The sequence below is a fragment of the Dreissena polymorpha genome, chromosome 10, assembly GCF_020536995.1.
Source record: "Dreissena polymorpha isolate Duluth1 chromosome 10, UMN_Dpol_1.0, whole genome shotgun sequence".
Classification (NCBI taxonomy): Eukaryota; Metazoa; Mollusca; class Bivalvia; order Myida; family Dreissenidae; genus Dreissena; species Dreissena polymorpha.
Genome location: NC_068364.1, coordinates 8461664 through 8484032, shown reverse-complemented (window position 1 = coordinate 8484032; position 22369 = coordinate 8461664). Strand labels below are relative to the sequence as shown.

Sequence of the window (22369 nt, the reverse complement as noted above, 5' to 3'; positions counted from 1 at the left end):
GATCGGGGGTATATTGTTTATGGCCTGTCTGTCTGTCATTATGAACCAAAACTTTAACCTTGGTTAAAGTTTGATAACTTTTGCAATATTGAAGATAGCAACTCCATATTTGGCATGCATGTGTATTTCATGGAGCTGCTCATTTTAAGAGGTGAAAAGTTAAGGTCAAGGTCATCCTTCAAGGTCAAAGGTCAAATATCATTGTATTTTTCTTTCCTAAAACTTTAACCTTCGTTTAAGTTTGGTCATAACGTTTTGAATATTGAAGATAGCAACTTGATATTTGGTATGCATGTGTATCTCATGAAGCTGCACATTTTGAGTGGTGAAAGGTCAAGGTCATCCTTCAAGGTCAAAAGTAAAAAAATACAATCCAAAGGAAGTAATAAGCTTTAAAAGGTAGATAATTTCTAAACCTGCCAAATGATATATTGAAATTTAATTTCAAAGTGGCGCAATAGGGTTTATTGTGTTTCTGACAAACACATCTCTTGTTTGTAAATATCTCTGTCAATACCACTGATAATCAATCGAAACTGCCAACATGTTTTAGAGATAACCATGCGAGGTCATAGACAAAGGGCCTATAACTTTGACCAGCAGTTAAGCAGAATTATGCCCTCTTTTATTCTTAGAAATTTCAAGAAAACATTTGCTTGCAACACTTCCCTTCTCTAGCTAACATGTAGACTTATCATGAAGTTGGGGATTCTTAAACTGCAAATAATTTCATGCACTGTTTTGTATCAAATTTACTTAAATTTTAACCCTTTTTTTCCCATATTAAGCAAATTGAGTCATATTATTTGTAACAAGCATAAAACCAGAACATAAAGAACATAAAAGCCTTAAACACTTGAATCAAGTAAATCAAGTAAGAAAGGTCTTAAATTTAATTTATTTACTTAAGAACTACAAATGTGTCAGGGTGGGTATCTGAGAGGTAAAGGGTTAATGAGCCCTTATTTTTTCTGCAGGGAACACTTGCTGAGCGTATACGAGCGGGTGGGGCAGGTATCCCAGCCTTCTTCACTCCTACAGGTTACGGCACACTAATTCACGAGGGTGGTGCTCCAATAAAGTACAGTCCAGATGGGGGAATAGCAATTGCCAGTGAAATGAGAGAGGTATTGTATTACTGGAGACTGTTCAACAATGAAAGATAAGTTTAGGCAGGACCCAATGTGTTATAGTGTTGTGTATTAACTGAATTTAAAAGAGCAACTTTTTTTTAAAAAGGCAAGTAGTTTTACTTGTACCCTCATCAGAACGAAGATAGGGTAAAGTTTTTATGGTAAGCTAGTTTCTCAAGAATGGCTTAAGGAATTTCACTCAATCTCTAAACATGTACTTCATATATTGTCCCATAGGTCAGGTTTGGTAAGTCTTAATAGAAATGTAAAAAAAATCAAGGTTCATGTTACACTTAGAGATATACATGTATGAACAGGTTCAAGTTTTTCATAAAGAAAGTTTATTGAAACTTAAAACACATATAATCCGTATTTAAATGACCCCATTAGCCAAAGTTCAGCTGGTTTACAATTCGTTTTTGCAGTCTTTGATATTTTACCATTTTTAGTTCTCCATTCACTAATGTTTAACTATTCTCGTGTTTCCAGTCTCGGGAATTTAATGGACGTAACTACATCATGGAGGAAGCCATCACAGGTGACTTTGCTCTTGTGAAGGCCTGGAAGGCAGATAGGTCTGGCAATCTAGTGTTTAGGTAGGTATAGAGGTTGCTGTGGCTTAACCCTTTGCATGCTGGGAAATTTGGTGTTTGCTAAAATGTCGTCTGCTGAATTTCTAAAATTAGCATTTTCTTTGATTTTTTTTTCAAAGAATACTATCAGAATAGCAAACAGTTTGGATCCTAATGAGACGCCACGTTCTGTTGCGTCTCATCTGGATACAAACTGTTTGCAAAGGCCTTCAAAATTCAGTTTCAGCACTGAAAGACTTAATGGATATGGTGTCCACCTAGCGACTGGGAGGCCTTGGGTTTGATCCCCACTGAGGGATGTACTTCAGATCTCCCCAAAGAACACCAAGTACTGGTTCTACCCAGGAACTGGATTAAAGAGTTTCTCAATAAGCCTAAGGCCTTCAATGAAATTTTGCTTTAATAAATAGGTTTACGGTTAACTAGGTAATGTAAGCAGGCTTTTTAGAGAATCCTGTATTTATGCAAGTAACCATGCTTATCAGTGATTATTATATTGAGGTACTTAACCATGCTTATCAGTGATTATTATGTTGAGGTACGTAACCATGCTTATCAGTGATTATTATGTTGAGGTACTTAACCATGCTTATCAGGGATTATTATGTTGAGGTACGTAACCATGCTTATCAGGGATTATTATGTTGAGGTACTTAACCATGCTTATCAGTGATTATTATGTTGAGGTACTTAACCATGCTTAACAGTGATTATTATGTTGAGGTACTTAACCACGCTTATCAGTGATTATTATGTTGAGGTACGTAACCATGATTTTCTGTGATTATTATGTTGAGGTACTTAACCACGCTTATCAGTGATTATTATGTTGAGGTACGTAACCATGCTTATCAGTGATTATTATGTTGAGGTACTTAACCATTCTTATCAGTGATTATTATGTTGAGGTACTTAACCATGCTTATCAGTGATTATTATGTTGAGGTACGTAACCATGCTTATCAGTGATTATTATGTTGAGGTACTTAACCATGCTTATCAGTGATTATTATGTTGAGGTACGTAACCATGCTTATCAGTGATTATTATGTTGAGGTACGTAACCATGCTTATCAGTGATTATTATGTTGAGGTACGTAACCATGCTTATCAGTGATTATTATGTTGAGGTACGCAACCATGCTTATCAGTGATTATTATGTTGAGGTACTTAACCATGCTTATCAGTGATTATTATGTTGAGGTACGTAACCATGCTTATCAGTGATTATAATGTTGAGGTACTTAACCATTCTTATCAGTGGTTATTATGTTGAGGTACTTAACCATGCTTATCAGTGATTATTATGTTGAGGCACGTAAGCATGCCTATCAGTGATTATTATGTTGAGGTACGTAAGCATGCTTATCAGTGATTATTATGTTGAGGTACGTAACCATGCTTATCAGTGATTATTATGTTGAGGTACTTAACCATGCTTATCAGTGATTATTATGTTGAGGTACGTAAGCATGCTTATCAGTGATTATTATGTTGAGGTATGTAACCATGCTTATCAGTGATTATAATGTTGAGGTACTTAACCATGCTTATCAGTGATTATTATGTTGAGGTACGTAACCATGCTTATCAGTGATTATTATGTTGAGGTACGTAACCATGCTTATCAGTGATTATTATGTTGAGGTATGTAACCATGCTTATCAGTGATTATTATGTTGAGGTACTTAACCATGCTTATCAGTGATTATTATGTTGAGGTACGTAAGCATGCTTATCAGTGATTATTATGTTGAGGTACGTAACCATGCTTATCAGTGATTATTATGATGAGGTACGTAACCATGCTTATCTGTGATTATTATGTTGAGGTACGTAACCATGCTTATCAGTGATTATTATGTTGAGGTATGTAACCATGCTTATCAGTGATTATAATGTTGAGGTACGTAAGCATGCTTATCAGTGATTATTATGTTAAGGTACGTAACCATGCTTATCAGTGATTATAATGTTGAGGTACGTAAGCATGCTTATCAGTGATTATTATGTTGAGGTATGTAAGCATGCTTATCAGTGATTATTATGTTGAGGTACGTAACCATGCTTATCAGTGATTATTATGTTGAGGTACGTAACCATGCTTATCAGTGATTATTATGTTGAGGTACGTAAGCATGCTTATCAGTGATTATTATGTTGAGGAACGTAACCATGCTTATCAGTGATAATTATGTTGAGGTTCTTAACCATGCTTATCAGTGATTATTATGTTGAGGTATGTAAGCATGCTTATCAGTGATTATTATGTTGAGGTATGTAACCATGCTTATCAGTGATTATTATGTTGAGGTATGTAACCATGCTTATAAGTGATTATTATGTTGAGGTACTTAACCATGCTTCTCAGTGATTATTATGTTGAGGTACTTAACCATGCTTAGCAGTGGTTATTATGTTGAGGTACTTAACCATGCTTATCAGTGATTATTATGTTGAGGTACTTAACCATGCTTATCAGTGGTTATTATGTTGAGGTACTTAACCATGCTTATCAGTGATTATTATGTTGAGGTACGTAAGCATGCTTATCAGTGATTATTATGTTGAGGTACTTAACCATGCTTATCAGTGATTATTATATTGAGGTACGTAACCATGCTTATCAGTGAATATTATGTTGAGGTACTTAACCATGCTTATCAGTGATTATAATGTTGAGGTACGTAAGCATGCTTATCAGTGATTATTATGTTGAGGTACGTAACCATGCTTATCAGTGATTATTATGTTGAGGTACTTAACCATGCTTATCAGTGATTATTATGTTGAGGTACGTAAGCATGCTTATCAGTGATTATTATGTTGAGGTTCGTTAGCATGCTTATCAGTGATTATTATGTTGAGGAACGTAAGCATGCTTATCAGTGGTTATTATGTTGAGGTACGTTAGCATGCTTATCAGGGATTATTATGTTGAGGTACGTAACCATGCTTATCAGTGATTATTATGTTGAGGTACGTAACCATGCTTATCAGTGATTATTATGTTGAGGTACGTAAGCATGCTTATCAGTGATTATTATGTTGAGGTACGTAAGCATGCTTAACAGTGATTATTATGTTGAGGTACGTAAGCATGCTTAACAGTGATTATTATGTTGAGGTACTTAACCATGCTTATCAGTGATTATTATGTTGAGGTACGTAACCATGCTTATCAGTGATTATAATGTTGAGGTACGTAAGCATGCTTATCAGTGATTATTATGTTGAGGTACGTAACCATGCTTATCTGTGATTATTATGTTGAGGTACGTAACCATGCTTATCAGTGATTATTTTGTTAGTTCAAACCTTATTATTTTAGCTTGATTACATAAAAGCCTAAGGTTAAATTGAAATGCTCTGGAGACCATTTCCTGGGACTTGAACCAGAACTCAGTGTCTCTGAGGAAGATCTTAAGAATGCTCCCTCAGTTGGGATCGACCCCATGACCTCCTGTTGCTAGGTGGGCACCATGTCCACAACGCCAGGGCAACTATAATTATTATTCTTGATTATTATGTTGATGTTGGTAAATAGGTTTAGCAGTGAATGATGTTGAGGTGGGTAAGCAGACTAATCAGGGAATCTGATTGTAGGTACTGAACCAGACTTATCAGGGAATCTGATTGTAGGTACTGAACCAGGCTTATCAGGGAATCTGATTGTAGGTACTGAACCAGACTAATCAGGGAATCTGATTGTAGGTACTGAACCAGGCTTATCAGGAAATCCGATTGTAGGAACTGAACCAGGCTTATCAGGGAATCTGATTGTAGGTACTGAACCAGACTTATCAGGGAATCTGATTGTAGGTACTGAACCAGGCTTATCAGGGAATCTGATTGTAGGTACTGAACCAGGCTTATCAGGGAATCTGATTGTAGGTTCTGAACCAGGCTTATCAGGGAATCTGATTGTAGGTACTGAACCAGACTTATCAGGGAATCTGATTGTAGGTACTGAACCAGGCTTATCAGGGAATCTGATTGTAGGTACTGAACCAGACTTATCAGGGAATCTGATTGTAGGTACTGAACCAGGCTTATCGGGGAATCTGATTGTAGGTACTGAACCAGGCTTATCAGGGAATCTGATTGTAGGTACTGAACCAGGCTTATCAGGAAATCTGATTGTAGGTACTGAACCAGACTTATCAGGGAATCTGATTGTAGGTAATGAACCAGGCTTATCGGGGAATCTGATTGTAGGTACTGAACCAGGCTTATCAGGAAATCTGATTGTAGGTACTGAACCAGGCTTATCAGGAAATCTGATTGTAGGTACTGAACCAGACTTATCAGGGAATCTGATTGAAGGTACTGAACCAGACTTATCAGGGAATCTGATTGTAGGTACTGAACCAGGCTTATCAGGGAATCTGATTGTAGGTACTGAACCAGACTTATCAGGGAATCTGATTGTAGGTAATGAACCATGCTTATCAGGGAATCTGATTGTAGGTACTGAACCAGACTTATCAGGGAATCTGATTGTAGGTACTGAACCAGGCTTATCAGGGAATCTGATTGTAGGTACTGAACCAGGTGTATCAGGGAATCTGATTGTAGGTACTGAACCAGACTTATCAGGGAATCTGATTGTAGGTACTGAACCAGGCTTATCAGGGAATCTGGTTGTAGGTACTGAACCAGACTTATCAGGGAATCTGATTGTAGGTTATGAACCAGGCTTATCAGGGAATCTGATTGTAGGTACTGAACCAGACTTAACAGGGAATCTGATTGTAGGTACTGAACCAGGCTTATCAGGGAATCTGATTGTAGGTACTGAACCAGGTGTATCAGGGAATCTGATTGTAGGTACTGAACCAGACTTATCAGGCAATCTGATTGTAGGTACTGAACCAGGCTTATCAGGGAATCTGATTGTAGGTACTGAACCAGACTTATCAGGGAATCTGATTGTAGGTAATTAACCAGGCTTATCAGGGAATCTGATTGTAGGTACTGAACCAGACTTATCAGGGAATCTGATTGTAGGTACTGAACCAGGCTTATCAGGGAATCTGATTGTAGGTAATGAACCAGGCTTATCAGGGAATCTGATTGTAGGTACTGAACCAGGCTTATCAGGGAATCTGATTGTAGGTAATGAACCAGGCTTATCAGGGAATCTGATTGTAGGTACTGAACCAGACTTATCAGGGAATCTGATTGTAGGTACTGAACCAGGTGTATCAGGGAATCTGATTGTAGGTACTGAACCAGACTTATCAGGGAATCTGATTGTAGGTACTGAACCAGGCTTATCAGGGAATCTGATTGTAGGTACTGAACCAGACTTATCAGGGAATCTGATTGTAGGTACTGAACCAGGCTTATCAGGGAATCTGATTGTAGGTACTGAACCAGACTTATCAGGGAATCTGATTGTAGGTACTGAACCAGACTTATCAGGGAATCTGATTGTAGGTACTGAACCAGGCTTATCAGGGAATCTGATTGTAGGTACTGAACCAGGCTTATCAGGGAATCTGATTGTAGGTACTGAACCAGACTTATCAGGGAATCTGATTGTAGGTACTAAACCAGGCTTATCAGGAATTCTCCGTTTAAACAGACTTCATTGTAGTAAAAAGGATGAAAATGCTTTTTTATAAATAATGTGTATAAAATGACTTCATTATTGTAAATATGATTCAATACTTAGTACATTCAAACATAGGAAGACAGCGCGCAACTTCAATGCGCCGATGTGCAAGGCTGCCAAGGTGACCATTGCTGAGGTGGAGGAGATAGTGGAGGACGGCCAGATCGACCCTAACGACGTGCACATACCCCACGTATATGTGCACCGCGTCATCAAGGGACCGAAGTATGAGAAGAGAATTGAGGTGAAGATTTTACTCGCTTTTGCTGAGTATTATCTCCCTTTTCAGACAATTCAGATTTTTTTTTATGTGAATTGGTTTAATTGTATTTGGCTGACTGTTCATTTGGATTGAACTGACATTTGTAAAGGTCATTATTGGTGAAAGCCATATTTTTAATGCGATTCATGAACATCATGCTGTCCAGCTTAACACAATTTTGTTTAGAAAATACTTACAATAAATGAAAAATTCCATACAAGTGTAAAAAGTGTCATCCCTGATTAGCCTGTGCAAAATTGCATAGGTTTATCCGAGATGACACTTAACTCAGGGGTTAGGGTTTGGGTTACCTCACATGCATTAAGGCCAGTTTTTAAACAGCCAGGCTCATATACCGATGACACCTTATAACTCTCAACTATTCATTATATGGGCCATGCTCTGTGATAAAGGGGTTTAATGCATGTGCGTAAAGTATCGTCCCAGATAAGCCTGTGCAGTCCGCACAGGCTAATCAAGGACGTCACTTTCCGCATCAACTTGATTTTTGCATAGAAGAGACATTCTTGAAACGAAAAATGTCATAAAAGCAGAAAGTGTCGTCCCTGATTAGCCTGTGCGGACTGCACAGGCTAATCTGGGACAACACTTTACGCACATGGATTATGCCCAGTTTTCTCAGAACGTGACTCACATATATTTGGTCACATGTTCAGCGCTTAAAGCTCTTCAAGAAGGAGGTGGCGGGGGAGATGTCTGCAGGAGAGGCCATGAGGACGCGGATCATCAAACGAGCGGCGCTGGAGTTCCACGACGGGATGTATGGTATCCTTTGTTAAAGGGATCTTTTCACGCTTTGGTAAATTGACAAAATTGAAAAAAGTTGTTTCAGATTCGCACATTTTCGTTTTAGTTATGATATTTGTGAGGAAACAGTAATACTGAACATTTACCATGGTCTAATATAGCCATTATATGCATCTTTTGACGATTTTAAAACCTAAAAATTATAAAGCGTTGTAACGCGAAACGATTGAATGATTTGGAGAGTTCTGTTTTTGTCGTTAAATTTTGTGAAACTACGAAGATTGCTTATATAAGGTATAAAATACGTCAAGTATGTGTAATTGGCGGAATAGCTCAGTAGGCTAAAGCGTTTTTACTTCAGGACTCTGGCAGGACTCCAGGGGTCACTGGTTCGAAATCTGCTCCGGGCAATGTTCTTTTCCTTTTTTAAATTTTATTCTTGATTTTCTACTGGAGCTTTTACAATCCAATGTTTACATTTATCAATATAAAGCATTTAATGAATAAGTTAAAAAATGCCAAAATCTGTGAAAAGGCCCCTTTAAAGTAAAATTACAGTCCGCACAGGCTAATCAGGGACGACACTTTACGCACATGCAGTAAGGCTCGTATGCACATGTTATATTTATTAGAGGTTAACATTGTTTTAACTGGATGCTTTATGATTTGGAAAAAGACAAGCACAAACTAATAAATATAAATAATAAAATTTGTATTGATACTGCCAAATCTAGGCTAAATTTTATAACAATAGTTTGAATTGTGAAAAATTATTGTATTTGTGGAAAACACTTGTATTTTTTGAATTGTCAAAACATCATTTAGTGTATGAAGATGTTGTTTTTTTAGAAAAAGAAACAACAACAAATCAATGTGCTTGAATTTAAATTAAATTACTATTACAAATGCAGAAAAACAACAATTTGCAAGTTGAAACGTCTTGAATAAGGTTAACCAGGCCAATTTTTACATTGGAATCATATTCAGAAAGTAGGATAATTTCCTGTTATCTTCAGATATGCCATGTTTGATTTTCTTAACGTAATGTCAGCCAACCTGGGTATAGGCATGCCGATGCTGGCCAGTAACTACATTCCACCGGGAATGACGGTGCACCTGCAGAGTGAGAATGGCATTCTGGGATTGGTAAGCCACCGGTAGAGCGGGGTCCTTAGGAAAATTCGGCTTGATGCTTGTGCTTAAAGTGATGTTCCAGATTCTCCTGTGCTGTCTGCACTGGCTACCAATCAGGGATGACACTTTTGGCTTACACTGGAGTTTAATTTAGAGGAGACATCCTTTAAACACAAATTCCATTAAAGCTGAAAGTGATGCCCCTGATGAGCATGTTTGACATGTTACGCACATGCATTAAGCTTAAGTTTACCAGAACAGGACTCTGTAGATACTCGATCTGAAAAAGTGCCATATGTTCCAACTTGAAGATTTGATGACAGTCCATCTCAAAAATATGGATGTTTAAAAAAAGGTTTTTTTTATGGAGAGATTGAACAAAATGCACCTTTTGAGAATCATAATGATTGTTGATGGTGTTTTTAACACTTGGCCTATACTTGTCTGTGTATGCCACAGAAATGGCGCATAAAATAGTGATGTCAGTCTCATACTCTTGCTTTTCAGTGTAGATCCTTTTCATTGACTTGAAATTGTGTTTACATGAAACAAAATTTACATGTTTAATAACTTCATTTTTTATTATCCCAGCTTTTCTCATTTTCGTTTTGAAACAAATGAAAGCAAGGATCTGATTGGCAGATTGACTCAATTGCTCTCCTCCTCAGTTTTTAACATGAAGAGTATTTAAGGATTTGATTTCAATTTTTTATGGTTCTGTTGCCCCTTGTAATGCCCCTACCCAACCCAGGACCAGATTTCAATCCAATGGTCCCCTTGCCCTATTGCAGTGCCCTTTCCAGACCAAGTAGCTCATATCAATCCAATTTTCCTGTTTGCCCCCTTGCAGGACCCCTTTCAATCAAATTGTCCTGCTGCTCCCTTCCAGGGCCCCTTCCCGACTCAGGACCAGGTGGACCCAGATTTGATCAACGCGGGCAAGGAGACTGTCACAAACCTGCCCGGAAGCAGCTTCTTCTCTAGTGACGACTCATTTGCCATGATTCGGGGGTTTGTACATAATTCAGCCAGCTTTTGGGAAAACAGGGCATAATGCATGTGCATAAATTGTCACCCCTGATTAGCCTGGGCAGTCCACACATGTATATCAGGGACAACAACCATATGCACATGCATTAAGCCCAGTTTTCCCAGATCTAGGGTGAGCACTTCAGGGCTGTCATGATCCTCTTGTTTTTATAGAAAATTTAGGGCCTTTTCATTGGATACTAATTTATTGACTGACCAATCAAATTTACTTTTTTGATTGCAAATTTACTTACATCAAACATGATATGAACGCCATTCTGTTAATTTGTTTAATGATTTATATTTGCATTTTTGTTATTGCTAGAATGTTTCCTCATTTACCATGTGATTTTAAAAGTCAGAATTCTTGTTGTTATTTCATACCAAGTTATCCTATCCGAAGTGTTTCAGTGTTGTTTCATTTATGTATATGACATTCCTCACAATCATAGCTTGTAATGTCACAGCACTTTGTATGCCCCAGAAGGAGGGCATATAGTGATCGGAAGTCCGTCCGTCTGTCCGTCACACTTTGTGTTTAGGTTTCGCGTTTAGGTTTTGAAAAATGTACATAAATTCTATGTCCCTTCACATAGCAACTTGATATTTGGCATGCATGTGTATCTCATTGAGCTGCATATTGTGAGTGGTGAAAGGTCAAGGTCATCCTTCAAGGTCAAAGGTAAAAAAACAACATGTATCAAAGGGGGCATTGTGTTTCTGATAAACACATCTCTTGTTTGATACTGATTTGTTTCAATTTTGACAGAATTTCATATAGTGATATTTCAATTTATGCAATGATCTATTATGTCTGTTGCAGTGGCCATGTGGATATCACCATTCTCGGTGCTATGCAGGTGTCTCGATACGGTGACCTTGCCAACTACATGATCCCTGTAAGCTAGATAGAATATTTGCAGATTATAACACGCTTGTCATCCATTATTATGAGAATATTAACAGCTGCTGTTTCGTGAATTAACCATGGATTCAGCCTGATTGGAAAGAGAAATATTTCTCGACATAGTTTGTATTTCAAATTATTTTGAGTTCCCTTTACTTGTGTATCGAATTCTTGTGAGTAACTTAGTTTTTCTTTATCAATGTCTTTTCAGTAACTTCATGCCACCATACCTTATCATAAAATGGTGCTGTTTGTGGTTAATAGACCATAAACCATGCAGATTCCGTAGTTATTGAAGCATCATGCTAAAACAACACAAATAATTATGTTTATATTTAATTTATTTATTTTCCTGTGTTTTCTGTAGAAAAAAAGTTACTTTCCTTCAACTGTTCTATACAAAAAAAAAAATTCATTTTTTTATCAGGGTAAAATGGTGAAAGGAATGGGTGGAGCTATGGACCTGGTATCTAGTGGCAACAAGGTCATCGTGACCATGGAGCACACTGCCAAGGGAGGTAAACCAAAAATCCTGGATAAGTGTGACCTCCCTTTGACTGGACAGAAATGTGTGAACATGATCATCACAGAGAAGGTGTGTTACACTCTTTGTTTGTACAATGAAAAAGATGAAATCAGTGTTGTTTAAGCCCACCTTGGGGTAGAATTAATCTCTTTCTTAAAAACACTGATAAACGCAAATGTGCTTACTGTTTGCTATGGTCATTCATGTCCAAGTAAAATAATGAATTAAATGTCTGCATAAAATGATGGATGACAATTTTGTTTATTGACCTAGAGAAAATAGTTTTGATGTGATATAATACATTAACAAAGGTGGAGAAAGGATGCTTTTCAATATTCTTCACATATCAGAATGACAAGATGTTTTATTTCTTTAAAATTAATTAAACAAGAAAATAAATTATTGTGATTATTTTATGATCTTAAAAATATTTTTGCAACAAGTTGAGAACATATGTACACTATGCTGGACTCCTGATTTGTTACATTTTGGCTTCATATCATTTTATTAACAATAATTTTGTTCAGCAGTGCTATGTAAGAGTAGACTATAACGGTTATTTCATTTGGTTCTAGTGTGTGTATAACCGTTATTTCATTTGGTTCTAGTGTGTGTATAACCGTTATTTCATTTGGTTCTAGTGTGTGTATAACCGTTATTTCATTTGGTTCTAGTGTGTGTTTGAGGTAGACCCAGAACGAGGTTTGATCCTGACTGAGATTGCAGACGGTGTGTCCGTACAGGATATCATAGAGTCGACTGGCAGTGAGTTTGAGGTAAATATGCCATGTCCATTTTACTCAGTTTTACACAATACTGTAGACAATATGAAGTCTCAAACAGTTTTTAACAAATATTACTTGTATCTCTTCACATTCCATTTTCACATTAGGCTTTTTTTTTAACTTACTCTCCTTTTGGATGCGTCTTCAAAAAGGTCTGCATTGTATACAAGTTAGGCTAACCTGAATTACTAGTTCAGTTTCTTGTGTATTTTGTGGAGTGTTGAGCATGAAAATGTTGTAGCTTATTAGCATTTCTCTATTAGATATAGCAGTTTCACACTTTTTCTCTGATTTGTTTGCCTCCAAAGATAGGCATATAGAACTTGCAGCTTCTGTCCATCCTTCCATTTGTATGTTCGGGATCGAAAGATCTGGGGTATATTGTTTTTGGCCTGTCTGTCTGTCAGTCATTCATTCATTCATTGTATGTGTGTGTCCCAAAACTTTAACCTTGCTCATAACTTTTGCAATATTGAAGAAAGCAACTTGATATGTGGCATGCATGCGTATCTCATGGAGCTGCACATTTTGAATGGTGAAAGGTCAAGGTCATCCTTCAAGGTCAAAGGTCAAATATACGGCTTCAAAGCAGCGCAATAGGGGGCATTGTGTGTCTGACAATCACAGCTCTTGTTTTGTCTTTTATATCTCTGGAAGTAGTAAAAGTATTCAAACAAAACTTCATGAAATGATTATTGGCTTTTAGGGAAGTGCAGAGTACATGGACCATAACTCTCACTTTAGGGTTTACAGAGTTATTGCACTTTTCTTGTGCAGCGCATAACTCTGTTAGTATTGATGGTATTAAAATAATTCTGTACATTTAAAATTTAACCCATTTATGCCTAGCAACTAGAAAAAAGGCCTTGACAAACAGCATAGACCCAGATGAGACGCCACATGATGCAGAACAGAATCCCATTGGTCATGTCATCTCATGTTTTTCTCCAACCTACCATTTCTGTCTCAAATGATTTCTTGAAATATAAAATATAGTGGTGCTCATGAACTTGCCCCGACTGAATTATTGTCCTATTTAAATCCATTACAAGGTAACCAATACAGGGGCATTTGACACTTCAAATGTGATAGTCCATTGTTTTATCCAAATATGGAGTGATAAACAGCATCTGTTTATCAATGTTTGACTTGGGCATCATATTTAGAGGAAATGCAGAGAACTGGAACCACAACTTTTGTTTTCTTCTTGTTTGTAGCATAACTGAAGAAGTATTGAAGGCATTCAAATGAAACATCATATAATAATAGAGGACTTAAATGGAAAGGGCAAAGTACAAGGACAGTAACTCCCTCTTCAGTATTTACAGAGTTATTGCCCTTTAGTAAATGTTCTTGTCCAGAGCATTACTTTCTTAATAATGAAGGAATTTATATAAAACTTTGATGAAATTGACTGTAAGTGCAACATACAAGAACCACAACTCTTTTGAGTAGTGTTGGAGTTATTGCCATTTGCTTATTTTTTATGTATAGATTGTTTATTGTGTTGAACTTGAACATAAATCTACAGGGTATTTGAATCAATAATCATTAAATGATTGGATTTGAGAGAAATGCCAAGTACAAGCACAATCATCTCTTCAGTATATACAGAGTTGGTGCCCTTTGTTTATTTTTTATGCATGGAGCAATCATTAATAGTTTTGACAATGTAAAAAAAAATCTTTTTTTTGTAGCATTACTCTACCTTACTCAAAAAAGTGATTACAGTAAAAACATTAAATAGAATAGAACAAAAGTTCATATAATGTTTAGAAAGACAGGGAGACATTACAGAATACAATAATCATAACTTTTTCTTTGATAAAGGTAAATTGTTCTTTGTTAATTTTAAATATATAAATTTAGTGTGACTGTGACTCAGATTATATGAGGGTGAAGATCACACTTTTCAAAACTTTACTTTGGGACATTCTGCATTTACAATCATAGCATGCCTGTCATTTTGATTAACTTTTTACAGTTTAAATTTTATTTCATTCCGAAAGTCTTTTAATTCAGACCTCACGCATGTTTTGGCGCTTATATTTGAGTGGCACTCTGGGAACACTAGGTTTTATGCATGTGCATTAAGTGTTATCCCAGATTAGCCTGCGCAGTCCACACAGTCTAATTAAGGACGAAGTTTTCCACTTTGTTTTCTTCATTCAGAAGAAGACATTAGTGTCTTCTTTGTTAAATCCAGTATAGTCGGAAATCGTTGTTCCTAATTCGCCTGTGCATTTTACACAGGCTCATCTGGGACAACTGTTTATGCACATGCATTTAGCCAAGTTTACCCCAGTGAGACTGATTACCTGTTTTCTTGCCTACAGACTGCCGGCACGGTGAAGCCCATGGGGCAGTAAGGCATGTAACTGTAAATGTATGCTGTTACTTCATTGCCCTTTTGATGAATACCGTACATTACCCAGAGTGCAGTGGTGCTTGCTTGCTTGCTTAGAACTGCTTAAAATGCTTGTCTTCAATGGAAGATATTTTTTTGTAAAGTTCTTATTGAGTTTGCCAGATAACAAAACAGTGTGTTTTTCCAATTTTATTTCAAAATAACATGTATGTATTCAAATAAATTGGACATTTTCAATTTCTTCTCAAATTAGCATTTTTTGTTTAAAATGGATAATATAAAATATATATCAAATCAAAAGGACATGTTAATAATATTCTCTAAGCATGCCAGTTTTAAGTCTGAATCCAACCATTTCCTCACACTGAAGTTTTATATCTTTTTACAATTTTATTCTAATGATATTCGGGCTGATTTTGAAAATGATAGCTCGGCTGAGTTCAAAAATGGTTATGATTTGTCAAAAAACATGGGGCATCTTTCCTTATACATGTATGGCTATACTTTAACCTTGTTGACACTCTAGAAGTCACATTTTTAGTGCAATCTGAATGAAACTTAGTCGGAACACTTATTCAAATGACTCTCTGTGGAGTTGAACAATTCTTCTGTTTTGTTGAAACCCTGGCTGCCGGGAGGATGGGCAGTTTTCCGTATAGCCATAGGGAATATATGTTGACACTATATAAGCCTCATTTTTTTTGCCAATCTTCATCAGACTTGGTCAGAACATTTGTCCCAATAGAATCTTGGCTGAGTTTAAAACTGATTCATGTGAGCTTAATTATAACTTTAAAAATACCTTAATTTGAAGATGATCATCAAGAAAGGAAATATGGCAGAATTATGGCACTTTGTCTGTTTTTCCATTATAGCCTACATAGTTCCAAACGTGTGTGTGTAACCTCCTCTAACTGCATTGTGAAGTTTGCTTAACCCTTTCCCACTCAGAAGCAAAGTGAAAAACTTGCAGTCTGTTCAGGTTTTATGCTGTTTGCTGCTCATCAGTAACTAAGGCTCGATTGGTCATTGTCGGCTCGGGTACTACTGACATGTACCCCGGGTACTCTTAAGTATACTTACATGTACCCCGGGTACCGTAAATTTACTAAAACGTACCCGGGAATTTTAATGCTAAATCTGTCGTTGTCGGCTATTTTTTTAAACCTAATTATGTTCGCATTTATGTCAATTTTCTGTTAAATGGCCTCTATATTAATGCAATTCACACTCAAAAAGCATTTTGATGCTGTTTTTTTTAAAGAGAAGTTTGTTTAAGATATACAATAGTGTTTAACGGTAATCAGTAGGGCGTTAATGACATCGGATTTTGGGCGGGAATACAACTCGGGTACAGTATAATATCAACCGGGTACGTTTAAATATATTTACTGTACCCGGGGTACATGTAAGTATACTTAAGAGTACCCGGGTTATATGTAAGTAGTACCCGAGCCGACAATGACCAATCGAGTGTAACTAAGGGTTGGAAATGAAGCCTTTAAAACCTAAATCTAATAAGAAACTTCTTTAATTAAATTTTGTTTCCTAAGGGACTAAAAACGTGTAGAAATATGTATCTAAGTGGTTGAGGGTTAAACTTTCACAGCTGAATGTGTAGATGATTGTTATGGAAGGAATCTATTATTGCAATCAGTGCTTTGTAATTTTGTCCTCTGTTGAATGTATAGTGGATTCTTCTGTGTCCAAACATATGTTTTGTTTATCTTGAGTGTATAAAAAAATTGCAACCATTTAGATATTCAGGATTCAAGTTCATTATAGGTGTTCGAGCCATTTTACAAAGATAAAAATGTAATTTCATAAACAAAAATGGTAGTGATTATTTTATCCCTGGCAAAGGCGGAGGGATAAAGAAGTGGCGTTGTCTGTCAGACTGTCTGACCATCCGTCTGTCTGTCCTAAAGTGTATCATTCCGTCCACCTTTCACATAATTCTGAAATTGGTGGGGGATATCAATTCTACAAATTTGCTTGTCCATCTAGAATTGACAAATATCATTGTGTTAAAGGTGTTGAAACATAAAAAATGGCATATTTTAAGTTCATGTAACACTGAAGTATTAAATATACCAACAAAAGCAAGGTCAACATTATGCATTATTTATGTATCCACCATTGCAAAGTGTGAATAATAGAGTGCCCTTGGTCTTCCCATCCATCAGTCCGTTCACCAGTCAGTCCGTTACACTTTCATGCCCGCCCTACATCACCTGTTCCCTTTCAAGGATTTTCAAAGAACTTGCTTCACAAGTTTTTGTCATTTAAAGAATGTGCAGAAAGCATAAGTCAGTCATGCTGACTTAATTTCAAGGACATTCTTCAAGGTCAAAATGTTGAGCCTTTATTTAAGTGTCCATAATTCCTTTACCAAATGTAGGATTTTCATAGAACATGGCGACAATGTTTTGAAAGATAACCATTTTAGCTCATGTCTGCTCCATAATTCTAAAGCCTTCAATAGGTTGTTCTAAAACTTTGCAACAATCTTAAGGTAATTGGCACAAGTCTATCATGCCGGCTCAAGGTCAAGGTCATTGATGGTGAATAGTTTTCATATCTGCTTCCTATCTCCTTTACTCGCTGAAGGATTTTTATAGCACGTTAATGTCATTCAGGAGATGTTCAATAGTCATGAGTAAATCAAACAATAGTATGTGAGTGTATTTACCACTTCAAGGTCAAAGGAATCTGGGTGTGTGATAAAGCTTTCATGGGAACTGCTTGTCAATAGTGTTGTGTAACCATAAAACAACTGTGGGGGAGTCGATTTTTAACCACGTATTGGTGTTTTCTTATGTTCAGCAAAAAACTAGTCTGTTATCAAAAAGTCACCAAATATACATTGTTAAAATCTTTTTTATTTACTCCTCTGTCATTTATATTCAAAGTATAATATTTTACAGTATTTCCCTTATTTAGTTGTTATGCTTGATGTCAGTTTTTCTGTTCTTTTAACTTTGATATGCTACTTAAAGAAGTGCACATTCTTCTTTTATTACAGGCAGCTGAAACCATCAAGCCCATGGGACAGATTGCAGACAGCTGAAACAAATAATCAACATAATCTCTGTAAAGTTTTATGATAACTGATCATGTGTAATTATGTCTGCGTGAAAGATTTCCATCCAAAATGACACAGGCTGCTACTAAAAATTGAGATTTTCTAATCAACATATATCCAAGGATTTTATCAATGTATGTGTGAAATGCCACTGAATACTTGTAAACATGTTTTCATGCCCGCATCATCTACTACTGTGGGAGGCATAAAGATATTGGCTTGATTCTTTTGTTTGTCCGTCCATAGACAAATAACTTTAAATTTACCTCAAACAAGCGCTATGCTCTTATAAGAATAACTCTATTTACTTATTCATTTTTCAGGTGTATAGTGGGGAAATGATAAAATTAAAATTTAGAGAGCAATATGAAATCTCGCTTTGAACTGTTACGTGTTATGTTTGTTTTGATTGTATTTTTATTACATAATGTATTGGTGTCATTATTATTTGAATTTGCTAAGTTATGTACCCGGTATCTGCCACTGTGGGAGCGTTCTTTAGATCTCCCCCATAGACACCAAGAAAACAGACTTGGGAGAGTTTCATATAAGCTTAGGCTTGTTATGCAATTGAGCTTAAATAAATAGGTTTAAAAAAAATGTATCTGCCTGAACTGTATCAATCAGATACAATATTGGTTTGTTTCATGATTAATCCCAGATTTGTGTTTACATGGCTGAGTGCAGAATTAGGCGTTCTGCAAACATGAGTTGCATTATTATCTAGTTAATAGAATGCTAAATTATGGAATACGAATACCTGTTGCTATATCATACTGAGTTGCAACTTTTACAACACACACTTATGGCATGTATGAAAGTAACAATTTTTTCAAAGCTTAATATGATTTTTTATATAGTTTATTACCTACATGTACATACAACCGTAATATAAACATGTACATAAACATATAAAATAAAGTACACTTTAAAAACTATCAGTGTTTTTGCTTTTGATGTTTGTTTCCTTGAATGGGGATGATGCTACATGTATAAACAAACCAACCATCTGAAAAGAGGTCACCAGCTGTAATTGACCATGTTATTGACCAGTCCATTCACTGGCTGCCTAACTCTTTCAGTGCTGGAACCGAATTTTGAAGGCCTTTGCAAACAGAACATGTCGTCTCATCAGGATCCAAACTATTTGCTATTCTGATAGTATTCTTTGAAAAAAAAATGAAGAAAATGCTAATTTTAGAAATTCAGCAGACGACATTTTAGCAGACGACAAAAATCCCAGCATGCAAAGGGTTAACACTGGTTAGACTCTATTGTCGGAACTTTTTTTTTAAATCCTCAAAAAATGTAAAGCCGAGTGGTTTGGTATTTGACATGTAACATCCTTTAGTTGTCCTCTACCAAGTTTGTTCAAATAATGTCTGAAGAGTAAAAACTGACATGCCCTGGAAGTTATTTGCTTCCCTAATATCATATAGTGAAAAATTTGTAAAATCTCCCTGTAAACCGCAAGACAAAAGGGTTGGTATTTGTAATGTGATATCGAATTGTTGTCTCTCACCATGATTTTTTCAATCATGCCCTTGGGGTCAAAATTTGCCCACTGTATGGGCCCCATTCTTTGCTTAACCCATTTATGCCTAGCGTCAAGAAAAAATGCCTTGGCAAAGAGCGTAGACCCAGATGAGACGCCGCATGATGCCGCATCTCATCTGGGTCAACGCTGTTTGCTTAAAGGAGTATGTAAGAAGTATGCTAAATATTGAAATAAATATACTAGATATCCCTAATTTTGGAAATAAATTGATCCAATTAAGAAGGATGGGAGAGTCCACTAGGCATAATTGGGTTAATCATCATGAAACTTGCTAAGACTATTTTGTTCTATTGTATATTTGCACACAAGTTTGCAAACTTGGCACTTCTGCCCTCTTGTTCTTTAATTTCACTTCGTGACCTAGTTTATGATCCCACATGACCCTGTTTCAAATGCAGCCAAGCTGTCATTGAGACAAATGTTCTGACCATGTTTCATGAAGAGTGGGAAATAAATATCGTCTCTAGAGTGTTCACAAACTTGTTTGTACATATACTTAGACAGTTTGTTAACCCTTTTCCACTTAAGATACATATTTTTAAGCATTTGAGGTCTCTTAGAAATCTAAATTTAATTAAAGACTGGATTCAAGTTTTAAAGGCTTTCTTTCCAACCCTTAGATACTGATGAGCAGCAAACAGCATAAAACCTGAACAGACTGCAAGTTACTCGCAGGCTTTTCTGGTTTTATGCTGTTTGCACAAAGCCATTTTCAGTTTGCTTTTGAGTGGAAAAGTTTGTTAAACACCCTCTGCAGGTTGAGGAAGCGGACGACAACAAGCGAGGCATGGTATTGTTATGCGTATGGGGGGGTTAGAGGGTTAGGTTTAGGGTTAGTGTTAGGGGTCGGGTTAGGGTTAGGATTAGCCTTAACCCATACCTTAACACTAATCCTAACCTAACCATAATCCAGGGTTATCTCCCCTATACCATGCCTCACTCGTTGTAATTGTCCTCTTCCCCTGCTGGTTGTAGTGAATTGCTGTGTACAAGTGTCATGTAAAACACATTACAAGTACAAACTATTTCAATATTACAAGTACTTTCCTGTGAAGATCCTGTTTACACCACAGTAACTTTTGTTTAATTGGTTTAGAAGTACGTCTTATCAATTACAGTGTATACAGCCTTGAAAATAAGGTCTTTACTTTTATTTATACTTACATTTATGTTTTTAGCTCAACTGAGCACAATGGTGAGCTTTTCTCCATCGTCCGTCGTGCGACATCATCATTGGCCTTGTTAACACTCTAGAGGCCGCATATATTATCACACAAGAAATAAAAACGAGCACTTTGTTTATCGTTAAATCTATGTTACCACACCGCATCTAGCCTTGAAATTTTGGCTTTTGCTATAAGGAACACTGATTTTTTATGGATTTACTTTATTTTACGAAATAATTTGTGAAATTTGTTTATTTTGAGTATTTATGTTACTTTAAGAAACATGACCATCAGCTCAAATTCAGTTTTTCTTTTTTTTACAGCTGAATTGGAAACTTCTCAGTATTAAAATTCAATGATCAGATTTTCATAAATTATAAAAAAGTGAATGTATAAAACTCCTTAAGATTATGTTTTTAAGTTACAAAAAACAGTCACCAGTAGAAAGGGCTTTTTTCTGTGTGTGTTTTTATGCAAAACAATAAAAAAATTGTCAGAAAGTTCATAAATAATTGCACACAAAATGACAAGGAGTTGATTAGTTGCCCTTCTATGGACAAAGATTGGCATAATTATCCAGAAAGCATTTTAAAGATCAGCCCATTAAGTTTCAGCAAATTTGAATCATCAGTACTAAGGATTGCATGAGGAAAGAGATTTAATTATTATCAAAGAGCAACAAAAAGAAAACAAGAGCACGGCATAATTGGTGCAAACGCTCGGCTACGGATGCAGTTTTGAATAAATGAAAGCTTGTCAGAATTGTTTTTCTTTTGTTTTTTAGAGGTAACAGTGACCTTGACCTTTGACCTAGTGACCCCAAAATGCATGTGGCATGTAGAACTCATCAAGGTGCATCTACATATGAAGTTTCAAAGTTGTAGGTGGAAGCATTTTGATTTTAGAGCAAATGTAAAGGTTTTAGCACGACGCGAACGACGAGCTGGCTATGAAAATACCTCGGGTTTTCTCCGAAAACAGCTGAGCTAAAAAAACATATAAAAACTTAGAATTGTTTATGCTGAATAAAAAATTTCATGTCTTCGCATCTTTTCACAGAAACGTAGTACTGAACAAGAGCTGTTTCCATCGGATGACATATGCCCCCGAAAAACGCTTTGATAGTTATGTAAGACAGCTAAATAACAGATAATATTTTTAAAAACCTAAATGCCGACCCTAACTTCCAAGGTCATTGCCACAGGGGTCAAGATTTGTGTGCGTATGGAAATGCCTTGTCCATACACACATGCATACCAAATATGAAGGTTACATCATGAACTTTGGTGACAATTTGATGACAATTGCTTGAGTTATTGAGCGGAAACAAGGAAAAACTCAATTTTTCGATGATTCAAGGGTTGTAACTCGGGAGTATCTCGGTCAATTTTGCTGATTATCGAACATGACCTAGATGTTATGACCTTACACATT

At 36.3% G+C, this 22369-nt stretch overlaps 1 protein-coding gene across 3 annotated transcripts in view; it reads left to right on the top strand.

Annotated features, from left to right (window-relative positions):
• The window catches only part of LOC127847994 (succinyl-CoA:3-ketoacid coenzyme A transferase 1, mitochondrial-like), a 28437-nt gene extending 9288 nt beyond the window's left edge, over positions 1-19149 (top strand). Inside the window, exons 5-15 of one of the 3 annotated variants that reach the window (XM_052380262.1) lie at positions 978-1127; positions 1623-1729; positions 7423-7591; positions 8287-8395; positions 9429-9523; positions 10401-10522; positions 11364-11439; positions 11875-12042; positions 12648-12749; positions 15095-15132; positions 18156-19149. In XM_052380262.1, the coding sequence (XP_052236222.1) occupies positions 978-1127; positions 1623-1729; positions 7423-7591; positions 8287-8395; positions 9429-9523; positions 10401-10522; positions 11364-11439; positions 11875-12042; positions 12648-12749; positions 15095-15127 (1131 nt within the window). In that variant the 3' untranslated portion in view covers positions 15128-15132; positions 18156-19149. Of the gene's footprint in view, positions 1-977; positions 1128-1622; positions 1730-7422; positions 7592-8286; positions 8396-9428; positions 9524-10400; positions 10523-11363; positions 11440-11874; positions 12043-12647; positions 12750-15094; positions 15145-18151 lie in introns of all 3 variants that reach the window. The other 2 variants (XM_052380261.1, XM_052380260.1) reach the window with 2 other exon arrangements.
• Positions 19150-22369: the final 3220 nt, after the last annotated feature.